General features: G+C 38.9%; 1 protein-coding gene across 1 annotated transcript in view; it reads right to left on the bottom strand.

The window, feature by feature from the left end:
- The window catches only part of PSPH (phosphoserine phosphatase), a 40,266-nt gene that overhangs the window by 4,252 nt on the left and 22,476 nt on the right, over positions 1-13,538 (bottom strand). Inside the window, exons 4-7 of the mRNA XM_077141061.1 lie at positions 12,594-12,752; positions 11,752-11,886; positions 9,140-9,285; positions 7,754-7,902 (exon numbers count right to left, since the gene is read on the bottom strand). Of these exons, the coding sequence (XP_076997176.1) occupies positions 7,754-7,902; positions 9,140-9,285; positions 11,752-11,886; positions 12,594-12,733 (570 nt within the window). The 5' untranslated portion in view covers positions 12,734-12,752. The remainder of the gene's footprint in view (positions 1-7,753; positions 7,903-9,139; positions 9,286-11,751; positions 11,887-12,593; positions 12,753-13,538) is intronic.

The raw sequence follows: 13,538 nt of genomic DNA, 5'->3' as shown, positions 1-13,538 counted from the left end.
GGGAGAAATTAAAACATTTTCAGACAAAAAATCACTGAGAGAATTTGTGACCAAGACACCAGCTCTGCAAGAAATACTAAAGGGAACACTAGAGACAGATATGAAGACAGAAGAGAAAGGTGTGGAGAAGAGTGTAGAAAGGAAGACTATGAGTAAATGTAAAAAGAAGGAAAATTAGATATGACATACAAAATCCAGAAGGCAAAACAGTAGAAGAAAGTACTACCCATGCAGTAATAACACTGAATGTTAATGGATTAAACTCTCCAATCAAAAGACATAATCTGGCAGAATGGATTAAAAAACAGGACCCATCTATATTGTCTCTACTCAAAGGATATGAGGCCAAGGACACAAATGGACATTTACACACCAATATTTATAGCAGCATTATTAACAATTACCAAGAGATGAAAACAGCCAAAATGTCCATCAACAAACAGTTGGCTAAACAAACTGTGACATTTACATAAAATGGAATATTATGCAGCTGTAAGACAGAATAAAGTTATGAAGTATGTAACAACATGAATGGACCTTAAGGACATTATGCTGAGTGTGATTAGCCAGAAACAAAAGGACAAATACTGTATGTTCTCACTGATACGAAGTGACATTAGTGAATAAACTTGGAATATTTCCTTGGTAACAGAGACCATCAGGAGATAGAAATAGGGTGAGATATTGGGTAATTGGAGCTGAAGGGATACAGATTGTGCAACAGGACTGAATATAAAAACTCAGAAATGGACAGCACAATATTACCTAACTGTAATAGAGTTATGTTAAAACACTGAATGAAGCTGCATATGAGAATGATAAAGGGAGGAGGGCTGGGGCATAAATGAAATCACAAAGAAAGATAGATGATAAAGATTGAGATGGTGTAATCTAGGAATAACTAGAGTGTATAATGATGGTGACTAAATGTACAAATTTAAAAAATGTTTTTGCATGAGGAAGAACAAAAGAATGTCATTACTGCAGTGTGCTGAAAATAGATGGTATTTAATATTTAAAACAAAAAAACAAAAAAATATATACTAGAAACGTTTACAATGGGATAGTATGATTGTGAAAACCTTGTGTCTGATGCCCCTTTTATCCAGGGTATAGAGAGATGAGTGAAAAATATATAGATAAAATAAATAAATAATGTGGGGACAAAGGATAAAACAAACTGGGTAAATGGAAATAGTAGTGGCCAATGCGAGGGAGGGGTGGGGTGTATGGTATGTATTTTTTTTTTTTAATTTCTTTTTCTGGAGTGATACAAATGTTCTAAAAATGATCAATGTGATGATTACACAACTATGTGATGATATTGTGAGCCACTGATTGTATACATTTATAGAATGCATGTGTGTGAAGATTTCTCAATAAAAATATTAAAATATATATATACTAGAGACACACAATAGCAAATCTGAAAAGGTAGAAGAAAGAATAAACAAACTAGAGGACATGACAACTGATTTTGAACACATAAAAGAGCAAATGGCAAAAAAGCTGGAAAATTTTTAATTGGATCTCAGGGAAATGATGGACAAAACAAAGCGTACAAATATAAGAATCACTGGTGTTACAGAAGGAGAAGAGAACAGTAAAGGGCTAGGAAGATTAGTTGAGGATATAATGGAAAGCTTGTCAACCCTCATAAAAGACATAAATATGCAAATCAAAGAACCCCAATGAACTCCAAATAGAATAAATCCAAATAGGCCTACCCCAAGGCACATACTAATCAGTCTGTCAAATGTTGAAGAGAAGCAGAAACTCCTGAAAGCAGCTAGAGAAAAACAATCTACTATAGACAAGGGAAACCACATAAGACTGAGTTCAAACTACTCAGTTGACACTACAGAGAAGAGAAGGCAGTGGTATGATATATTTAAGATCCTGAAAGGGACAGACTTCCAGCCAAGAATTCTATATCCAGCCAAATTGTCCTTAAAACATGAGGGAGAGGGCAGGCCATGGTGGCTCAGCAGGCAGAGTTCTCACCTGCCATGTGAGAGACCTGGGTTAGATTCCCGGTGCCTTCCCATGCCAAAAAAAAGTGAGGGAGAGATTAAAATTTTCACAAATGCTGAGAGAATCTGTCAGCATCTGACTGGCCCTACAAAAAATACTAAAAGGAGTTCTGCCGGTTGAAAAAAGAAAGGATAGGAGTGGGTGGTCTGGATGAAGGCACAGAATTGAAGAGTACCAGTAAGGGTAACTTAAAGGATAAAAAGAGAAAGAGTGAAAAGCATATCTATATCTGACAAATAAAATCCAAAGGATTAGATGCTGAATTCAAGAAATACCTTTACAGTCATAACTTTGAATGTTAACAAACTAAACTTAACATTTAAAAGATTCAGACTGGCAGAATGGCTTAAGAAATATAATCCAGCTATATGCTTCTTACAAGAGACTCATCTTAGACACAAGGAAACAAACAGATTGAAAGTGAAAGGATGGACAAAAGATCACAATGAAATGAAGGTGGAAATGAATAGCCACCAAAGAACAAGAACTTTCACAAATATATGAAGATTTAAATAATCAGAGGGTCAAAGAAGAAATTGCTAGAGAAATTGGTAGCTATCTGGAGATGAATGAAAATGAGAATACAACACATCAGAACTTGCATGATGCGGCAAAGGCAGTGCTGAGAGGGAAATTTATTGCCCTGAATGCCTATATTAAAAAAGAAGAGTGAGCAAAAATTGAGGACTTAACTGCTCACCTGGAGGAACCTCAGAAAGAACAGCAAAATAACCCCAAAGCAAACAGAAGAGATTAAAGCAGCATTGTAAAGTGGCTCCAACACCCAAATGTAAGAACTAGCCCCATAAAGCTTCTAGAAGAAAATGTAGAGAAACATCTTCAAGATCTAGTAAAAGGAGGTAGCTTCCTAAACTTTACACCCAAAACACTAGCAACAAAAGAAAAAATAGATAAATGGGAACTCCTCAAAATCAAATGCTTCTGTACCTCAAAAGACTTCAAAAAGGAGAAGAAACAGCCAACTCAATGGGAGAAAATATTTAGAACTCACACATTGGACAAAGGTTTGATCTCCTGTATACATAAAGAAACCACACAACTCAACAACAAATGAACAACCCAATTATAAAATTGGCTAAAGATATGAATAGGCACTTTTCTGAAGAGCAAATAAAAGATGGCTCAAATAAAAAATGGCTCAAAAGTACATGAAGAGATGCTCATTTTAATTAGCTATAAGGGAAATGCAGATCAAGACTACAATAAGATAACCACTTCACACTTATAAGAATTGTTATTATTAAAAAAACAGGAAACTACAAATCTTGGGGAGGATGTGGAGAAAATTCCCACTGCTGGTGGGAATAAATGATGTACAGCCACTATGGAAGACAGTTTGGTAGTTCCTTAGTGTGGTAGTTAGATTCAGTTGTCAACTTGGCCAGTTGAAGGTACCTAGTTCTGCTCCTGTGGACATAAGCCAATGGTAAGTGAACCTCATCTGTTGCTCATCACATCTGCAATCAGCTAAGAGGCACGCCTGCTGTAATGAATGATGTTTGATTTAATTGGCTGGTGCTTAAATGAGAGAGCTCAACATAGCACAGCCCAAGCAGCTCAGCATACCTCATTTCAGCACTTGCAGCTCAGCCCAGGCCTTTGGAGATGCAGAAAGAAATCACCCTGGGGAAAGCTGTTGGAACCCAGAGGCTTGGAGAGAAGGCCAGCACAGATCACCCTGTGCCTTCCCATATAAGAAAGAACCTCAGTTGAAAGTTAGCTGCCTTTCCTCTGTAGAACTAACAAAATAAATCCCCTTTTATTAAAGGCCAATCCATCTCTGATGTGTTGCATTCCAGCATATAGCAAACTAGAACACTTAGCAAACTAAATATTGAGTTGCCCTATGACTTGGCAATACCACTACTCAGTATATACCCAGAAGAGCTGAAAGCAGTAACACACAGACATTTGCACAACCAATGTTCATAACAGCATTATTCACAATCACTAAAAGATGGAAACAATCCAAATGCCCATCAACAGATGAGTGGATTAACAAAATGTGGTATATGTATATATACACACAATGGAATATTATGCAGCAGCAAGATGAAAATGACATCCTGAAAGACATGACAAGATGGATGAGCCTTGAGGACATAATGCTGAGGGAAATAAGCCAGACACAAATGGATAGATATTGTATGACTCCACTTTTATAACCATGGTAAAGGTAAAATCAGAGGCTTATAATATAGAATATAGGGGACTTATAGATAGATAGAAGCTAGAGATAGGTGAATGGTTAGCTAATAAGGTTGAACTCAAATGTAAGGGAATAGATAAAAGTGAAGGCAGTTCTCTAGTGGGTCTATAAGTAATATTGCCATATTGAAGGTGAACATGATTGAAAGGGGTTGTATAGACCTATGTGTCCCACTGATTAACACTACAAATATAAATAAGTTCTTGCATGAACTACGTCAAAGGTATGATCCTTGTACACAGAATGTAATAAATTCAGGGTACAGGGGGACTACTGCTATTGCATGCTATGGGCTAGGTTTAACAGGAAAACAGCAGTACCACAGCAACACCAGGGGTAAATAATGGGGGGAGGGACAAGAGTTAAGGGGAGGTTTAGATTTCTTATTTGGTGAGGGTGTTTATCGATTATCTTTCTCTTGGGAGCAATGAAATTATCTAAAATTGAGAGTGCTGACTGTGGACTTCGGGCATTATACATGATGCCTAATGAATGTAAGTGGCTGAAGAATGCACTGACTGAGTAGACCAGCGAACAACGGTATATGCATATGATTGAATATTGTGCTACTACGAAAAGGAACGAAGTTGTGAGTCATACAACAATGTGAATGAACCTGTTAGACATTTGGTGAGGCAAAATAAGCCAGAAACAAAAGAGCAATTATTGTATCGTCTCCTTTAGAAAATGCTTATAAGAAAACAGGAGCCTAGATTATAAGCAAAATAGCAGTCACATTTAGTCTGGAGTGGTAATTATTATTTCTGGATTTTGAGAGGCTGTTTTATATTTGTTTAATCTGGTATTTAGGAATAAGAATGAAGCCTATCAGGTTGGGATTAAGGTCATTCAGAATACAGGGGTAAAGAAGACATTGCCTATATTTTAGAACCTCATCTACTCTTTGAGACCAAAGAAGAAAGTTTTATTTTGTCCAGAACCTAAATGTTCTGTTGCACATAATCTAACTCAACCTGTCTAGATAGCTCATTTAAACAATCCAAACATAGGGAGCCCAGAATAAGAATGAGGGCCTTTAATCCTGTATAGCTTCATGTAACACCTGGATACATCCCAGAGTATATTAAGCAGATATCAAAAAAGTATTGGCAAAGTCCCTTGAGGAATGGGAGAAAAAATATGGAACTATTAAATTTTACCACAAGGGAATCCCCTGATACTGTGTCAAACATTAGGGACACCCAAATCAAAAGGCCAAGCCTTTGATCTTGAGGCTTGCTCTTGTGAAGCTTTTGAATGAAGTGGAGAAGCTTAGCCTACCTATAGGTATGCCTAAGAGTACTTCTGGAGGACCTCTTTTGTTGCTTAGTTGTGGCCTCTCTCTCTCTAAGCCCATCATTGCCCTCTCCCCTATGTGGGACATGACATCCAGGGGTGAGAGTCTCCCTGGCAGTATTGGAGGTAACTTCCAGGGATGAGCCTAGCTGTGGCACTGTGGGATCGACAATGCCCTCCTAACCAAAAGAGGAAAAGAAGTATAAAAAGTAAGGTATCAGTGGCTGAGAGAGTTCAAACAGAGTCAAGAGGCTATTCTGGAGGTCACTTTCACGCAAGCTTCAGTTAGACATTGTTATCTATCATAACTTGCCAACCCCCAACCAAAACCATTCCTGCCAATCCTAAAGAAAATACCTAAGGCAACTTTCCAGAAACCTACAACCTCCAGATGGGTCCCTGGACCAGATAAGTCCTGAAATGCAGAAGGCCCAGCCTCTCCAGAACATCAACTAGTTCCATCCCCCTATCCCATATTATTGACAACCCTTTTTGACAAGAAAAAGCTAGAATGGCCATAGCCCAAATACCCTTAAAGAGTGAGAGAAAGATTGAAGTTGATGGTGGAGTTATACAGAGAAGGTAGCGTTTAACATTAATTTTGATTACTGAATCATTAAATTGCTATTTCTTTTAGTCTCCAGTATTTTAGAGCAGCTAGAAGTATAACCAAAAATTGTGAAATTGTAACCCATCCCAAACTCTGAAATCTGTTCTACAACAAATTGTTGCAATTTGCATTGAAATTTATTGCTTTTTTGTATATATACTATTTTTCACAAAAAAAGAAAAAATGTTTATTGTGATGAAAAATGCACAGCTATATGATATTGTGAACTACTGATTGTACACTTTGGATGATTACATGACATGTGAATATATAACAATAAAAATTCTTTTTAAATGGAAAAAATGAAGGGGGGCCAGATGAAAAAAAGAAGGCTGTGGTGCGGTGGAATCCCCACCACCCAACCCCCTAAAACCTGAAATCAGGACCGGACCCGGCAATGAGCTCTTCAAAGAGCTCTGAATTCGATCTCTGTGTACTCCCCCTCAGCCTGGCCTGGCATTCATTACTTAGGCAACCCCAAGCATCTGCTAAATCATCTAATGACATGTATCTTGAACTGACTCAATTTAATATGTAATGCATCAGGATTCTTTGACCATTTTTGATTATCCATATCCAGAGACATTATCTCTTTTTAGATCGCAGGTGGTGGAAAATTCAGTACTATATTTTTGTTTCTTTTTCGTGAGCTTGAATGAGATGACATCAGCACAGTCCTACGTGTCGTGGATATATCTGATATTTAGGAAACTCATTAGTATATAGCATTCACTTCCTACACTATTTTCCCCCCTTAGATTTACAGAAAAATCAGGCAGAAAGTACAGCATACCCATGTACCACCCCTCCCCTAGAAAATACACAACAGTTTTCCCTATTAACATTTTGCATTAGTGTGGTACATTTGTTAGCCAATATCTTTAAGGTTACATTAGTAACTAAAGTCTCTTTTGTGTTGTGTAAGTCTACATGTTCATTGGTTTTCAAATTTCTTTTTGCAGTAACCTAAAATTTCCCACTTTACCCACTTGCAATTCATTCTTGTTAATTACATTTATGATGTTGTGCTGCATTTGGATTTAATGCTTAGCAGTAAACTCCCCCGCCCCCCAAGTCTCAGAAAGATCATTACTTCAGAAGAAAGTGCGCTGATACAGGCACATTTTCTAACCTTCACAAGCCTCAGTTTCTCCATCAGTATAAATGGGGCCAATGACACTTTGCCCTTAGGACTGCTGTGAGAATTAAATGGAGTGATGTACGAGGAAATCACTGATACGGTATAAAGCGATATTAGAATCTTGGTTACAGCTATAAGAGTTGGTGAAGGTTTTGTTGGGGGAAATAAAGCTGAACCTTGTTGAGCTAAGAGCAGGTAGGTCCGACTGCAAGAACAGGGAGTCATTAAAAGTTTAAAAAGGTTTTCCTTATTTGTAACCTTTCTTGGGTTAGCAATAAGTCAGCTGACATCACGAGAATGAGTTTGGTTTTGCTGTTTTGTTTGTTTTCACAATGATATGTAGACTTTTTGAGTAGCTCTTATTATAAACCTTATTCCATTCCACATCAGCTATCTTAAAAAAAAGTATAACCTGAAAAAACGCAATGCCCTTAATACGTACAGCAGGAGGACAAGCTTCCATGTCTGTGGCTCCATCTCCAATCATGACAATTTTCTTAAAATGAAATTTTTCCTTTAAATGCTTAATAACTTTTCCTTTCCCACCAGATTCTGCTGTTGGCTGCGTCTCATCAAAGCCTGCATATTCACCTTCAAAGAGCAGTTAAAAGAGTGTTAAAAGAGCCATAAGATGATTCTCCTGAGGCAAGCTTTGTGCATGGATGATATTCTCATCTAGATGTGCCTGAGAAGGCTACAAGTGTCCTGTGCTAAAGTCATACAGCCTGGAATTACACACCTATTGCTCTGAATATAAAAGCTTTGCTTTTAAGTTACAAATATCTCTTATAGCGGTTATTCTACATTAGGTCAGGAGAACTCTGGGGGCAAATTAGTTTTATCCTCCAAGCTTCCAGTGTAGTAATCTGCAAACCTTCTTGAGGTGGCAGACGATCATGACATATTAATATTTTAAATGTGAAATACATTAATATATACTTTCATCTATGAGGAGACACCATCTTATTTTAGATCAGTTATTTCCATTTTTACAGTAATTTCAACACTCGTTCCCCCTTCTTTTTCCAACGTTCTCTACCTCCAGACCCTTCAAAAGTGTTCTATTAAATTTAAATTAATGAATTAAATTCAATTGGTCTTGAAGATGGATTTAAAATAATTAAATAATAGGGGGAACAAATGTTAAAATAAATTGAATAGATTGAAACGCTAGTGATCGAAGGGAGAGGTGAGGGGTACGGTATGTATGAATTTGTTTTCTGTTTTCTTTTTATTTCTTTTTCAGAATTGATGCAAATGTTCTAAGAAATGATATGATGATAAATATACAGCTATGTGATAAAAAAAGAATGTTCATATTGTATCGTGATTGGTTTTATTAATAAAAATTTTTAAAAAAAGAAAAAATCATTTGATTTTGAGAATGTAAGCCACAGCACCACACACCCCCGCCCATGCCCCAAAGTAACTGGAGACATTCTTGAAATGGTTTAAAGCTACAGCTACAATGCAGCGATCATCAGCAAATCTCAACTCCCCTTCATGAGTCAGATGAGCTCTCTCATAAAAGTAACAAAATAAGCAATTTGGCCAAAGAGGAATTAAGAGTTTTGCCAAATGCAGACATTTATGGACAGATAGGTGATGATATGGCTATGGAAGCTAGGACAGATGACAACTCAGCTCTGTCTTGCAGAGTGAAAGATACCAGCAAGCTAAAAACATCAATCAGGAGAAACGTTCTTCTCAATATTGCCCTCCGATGCCCCATGGTTTAAATTACATTCCAACAGACATTTCCTAGTATACTGAATACTGAAACTGATAAAATTTTTAAAAAGGGAAAATTTTACAAGTCAAATCTTACCGTTAAAGTAGAATTTCAGCCTGTTGGCAAATACATTGCTTGCTGGGATATTGAGCTTTGAAGCAACATGCTCTACTATGCTCCTGAAGCCACCAGATATTAGGAAAACCTGGACATTTCGCTCTTGTAGGCAACTTACCAGCTCCCTGCAAGAATAAAACACAAAATACTAAACACTGATAAATAGAAAGAGCAAAAAGGAAATGTAGGGTGGGCAACAGTGGCTCAGTGGCAGAGTTCTCACTTGCCATGTAAAAAAAAAAGAGGAAATGTGAAAAAGAAACTAAAGTATTTATTTTCCTCCCAAAATACATGTGCCTGAGAGACATCTGACCAAATGGCCTGGTGAATTCAGGTTTCATGTATGTTTTTCTAAATGCGCTTAGATATTAATGGACAGTCTTGACCGCTTCAGCTGATTCTACAAGCTCACTTCTGCCCATGAAACACAAGATGAAGTAAGGGCTTAGACTCTCCCTGGGGGGAGTGGATAGACATGGGCAGGAGGACAGACACAGACAAGATCGTATATAATTGCTGGAAAAACCAGAGGGCGCTCTAAAGTTATGGTGAGATACTCTCAGGAGGGAGTGTCCCAAAACACGGTGCTGAGGACATGAGAGGCCGCTGGCATGTGGCAGAGGAGCCCAGAACCAAAGATTACCAGTAGTCAGCCCCAGAACACCAGTCTTCTGGAAGAAAGCTTTGTCCAAAGATTTGGACTTTCCCTGGGCCTCAAAACTTTGTAATAGGATATTGAAAACTGAAAAGTGAGGGGCACACAGAGCTCTGAGAAGAAAGCAAAGAATTAGAGAAGTCTAAAAAAGATCTGGGGTATCTGTGACTCAAAAAGATGTTAATATTAAAGGAATGTCATTATTGCAGGGTGCTGAAAATAGATGGTAATTAATATTTTAAAATGTCACCTTATGTGTGAGACTAAAGCAAAAAATGTTTATTTGCTACAAAATTTATATTTTGACTAGTGCATTTCCTAAAATAACTTATGTAGATAGTTTGATTGAACGCCATAAGCACTTGGAATTTCAGGTAGGAATGAGATTTTGCTGGTTTGTCCAGAGTGATGCCCTGATGAATCCCAGAGTGATTCGATCAGTGAGTGGAAAAGTATTTGCAAAGCCCCATTCGGGGAATGGTGAGAACGGGGAGAAATTCAACCTTCCCAAGTTGAATTCTTGATATTCTCATGAGCAGTGTGGACAACCAAAGCTATAGGCTGAGCCACCAGTCTTGGGGTTTGTTCATACGAAACTTAACCCCACAAAGGATAGGTCAAGTCTACTTAAAATTTAGGCCTAAGAGTCACCCCCAAGAGAGCCTCTTTTGTTGCTCAGATGTGGCCTCTCTCTCCAGCCAACATGATGAGCAGTCTCACCACCCTCCCCCTCTCTGCGTGGGACATGACTCCCAGGGGTGTGGACCTTCCTGGCAACGCGGGACAGAGATCTTGGAATGAATGGAGACGCAGCATCAAGGGATTGAGAAAAACCCTAGAATGAGCTGAGAATTAGCATCAAGGGATTGAGAAAACCTTCTCCACCAAAAGGGGGAAGAGGGAAATGAGACAAAGTGTCAATGCCTGAGAGATTCCAAACGGAGTCAAGAGGTTATCCTGGAGGTTATTCTTATGTATCAAGTAGATATCATCTTGTTATTCAAGATGTAATGGAGAGGCTGGAGGGAACTGCCTGAAAATGTGTTCCAGTAGCCATGTTTCTTGAAGATGATTGAATAATGATATAGCTTTCACAATGTGACTGTGTAACTGTGAAAACTTTGTGTCTGATGCTCCTTTTATCTACCTTGTCAACAAAGGAGTAGAACATATGGAATAAAAATAAATAATAGAGGGAACAAATGCTAAAATAAATTTAGTTTGAAATGCTAGTGATCAATGAAAGGGAGGGGTAAGGGGTATGGTAGGTTTAATCTTTTTTTTTTCTTTTCTGTGTTTGTTATATCTTTTTCTATTGTCTTTTTATTTCTTTTTCTGAATTCATGCAAATGTTCTAAGAAATGATGAATATGCACTAAGTAATGATATTGTGAATTACTGATTATGTATGTTGATGTTTTATTTGGTTTCTTAATTTTTTAATTAAAAATAAATTTAAAAAAAGATGTTAATATTGATACTCTGACTAACACATTTCACAGATGGATCCACTCTGTTGTGATTATGTGGTTGAGGGCAAAGTGGAGGAGGACCTGGATTAGCAAGGGAGAACTAGCATACAAATACTACAGTGTGAGGCATTGAAAGTGATCTGAAACAATTACTATAAAGGCTGAGAGGCTCATCGTCCAGTAATTGCAAGCTGGAAGAATTTATTAAAATTGGAAGATGAGCATGCTTCCTTGTGGTCTGTGAAAGGTATAACAGAAGCAGAAAACACAACGTTGATACCAAAAGGAGAGAAAATTCAGGAAATGCACAAGGAGAGAAAGATGATCATTCTAGAATAAGAGGTTCATATATGTTCATTGCTTCAAGTAAATGTTGTATGAATGAATGGGCGGGGGAAAAAAACAAAACAAAACCCCGCAGGTGCTGAGGGGGACAGTGTGATCAGAACATGGGCTCCTCTTACCTTATCCCGGGGGTCAGGTGGGGAGGATGCTGAGCTAAGAGCATTTGCACCTGCTCCCTGGAGGGCTGAATCAGCGCCAAGCGCTCTGTGAGGGCAACCTTGAAGGGTACTGCCCCACCCATGGCTTGCCGGGTCCTAGGAGCAAGACCCAACAATTAGACCACCAGAGTCAGCTGTCCTCAAGTACCTCCCAACACCCATCCGAGGAAGGTGTACCAGAGACCCACCATCCGTGCTACACTGCCATGGGAGTGAGGTCTGGAAACAAACTATTCCTATCTCTAGGTGCCTTCCTCCTGTAACCCAAGTAAATAAACCGACACCAGGACCTCTTGCACCAAATGCAGCTGGACATAGCCTGGTGAGTGCGGGTAGCACTGGGGCAGTTGCAGAGGGAGGGGCCACTGCTGTAGAGCAGGGAAGGGAGGGTGGGGCTCTGCCCCAGGCATCCCCTAGAGACTACAAATCATAACTAGCTTTCCAGGAGTCCACCAGGGCCACACTTTCAACCATGGCACAAAGCACCGGACACTTCGAGGTCCCTATGCTGTGGTCTTTGGTTAGTTATAGTCATTGTTACTCTAACCAAGCTAGGGGTATGTCTCATCCATATTTGTTTGCCAGAGGCAAATGCCCCATAAATAAAGTAATAAGTGCATGAATGGAAAATGTACATTACCAAAATTATCTCTCAATGACAGAAGGAAAAAGAAAAAACCAGTGTCCGTGTTTCAGAGACAGGGACTAAAAGCCAAGAATTAGGGCTCTGGCCTGGCTTCACATCCCAAACACTGTTTTACAATTGCTCATCAGTTCATAAACTGAATAAATACTGTTCCTACATTTCTGACACAGCATCTTCAACGCCACAGAATTTGGCCAGTTCGTCAATGCCTTCTTCTCTGATGACCGTGCTATCCACATCAAAACATACTGCATCAGCTGAACAGAAAACTTCCCTCAACTCTGAATGGGAGACCATCCTTGGAAGGATTTTCTTCCTACAAGAGAAGACAAAGGTATTTAAGGAAATAACATAAAACCCATAAGAAGGTCCAGTTTCGCTTACTAACCCTAATCTGTTAACTCTAGGTTTGAATCAAAGTTGGTACAGCCCACATAAGCATGGAATGGGGGAACATTCATTCTTCAACACATATTAAGTACCTTCTTTAAGTGTCAGGTTCTGGGGTTACAAAGATGAACCCCAACTCTGCCCCCAAGGGCTTGATCTAGTGAAGGCACCAATTTATATTTGATGTTAAACCAATACTCAACTACTTGTGACCAAATAATGAAAGCAGTGTGGCAAGTGCTGAAACTTCTGCATATGAAGACACCGTGGCCCCCAGAATGAACGTCTTATCTTGTCTATGAAATGGGGCTTTCAAGAAGGCATAGACACTGAGCTGAATCTTGAGGGGTAGGCTACCCTCTTGATGGGTTCTTAAAGGCACAGTACCAATTGGCATGTGCTGGGAGTAGGACAAGAAGGAGTTTTGATGGGTAGGAAAGAGGCTAGTGATGGCAAGGGGGAGGAGAAGAATCAATGGCTCAGCCTAACCATCAGGCTAAGCACAGAAAAGACAAGAGCTGCCTTCCGGCTGAGCTAAGGAATTTGGAATTTAACTCCTAGGTAATAGGAAACCTTGAAAGCCTTTAAGCCTCAGAAAAAAGGTCACATTTATTAGTCACCCATCATAGAGGTGGTAGTTGAAGACATGGCTTGGTGAAAGTCACCAGGGAGAGGGGAGAGAGAGAGAAAGAGAGTGCTGAAGGCAGAGCCC

This window comes from Tamandua tetradactyla, chromosome 23 (genome assembly GCF_023851605.1).
Source record: "Tamandua tetradactyla isolate mTamTet1 chromosome 23, mTamTet1.pri, whole genome shotgun sequence".
Taxonomy (NCBI): Eukaryota; Metazoa; Chordata; class Mammalia; order Pilosa; family Myrmecophagidae; genus Tamandua; species Tamandua tetradactyla.
This window is presented reverse-complemented; position numbering and strand designations above follow the sequence as displayed.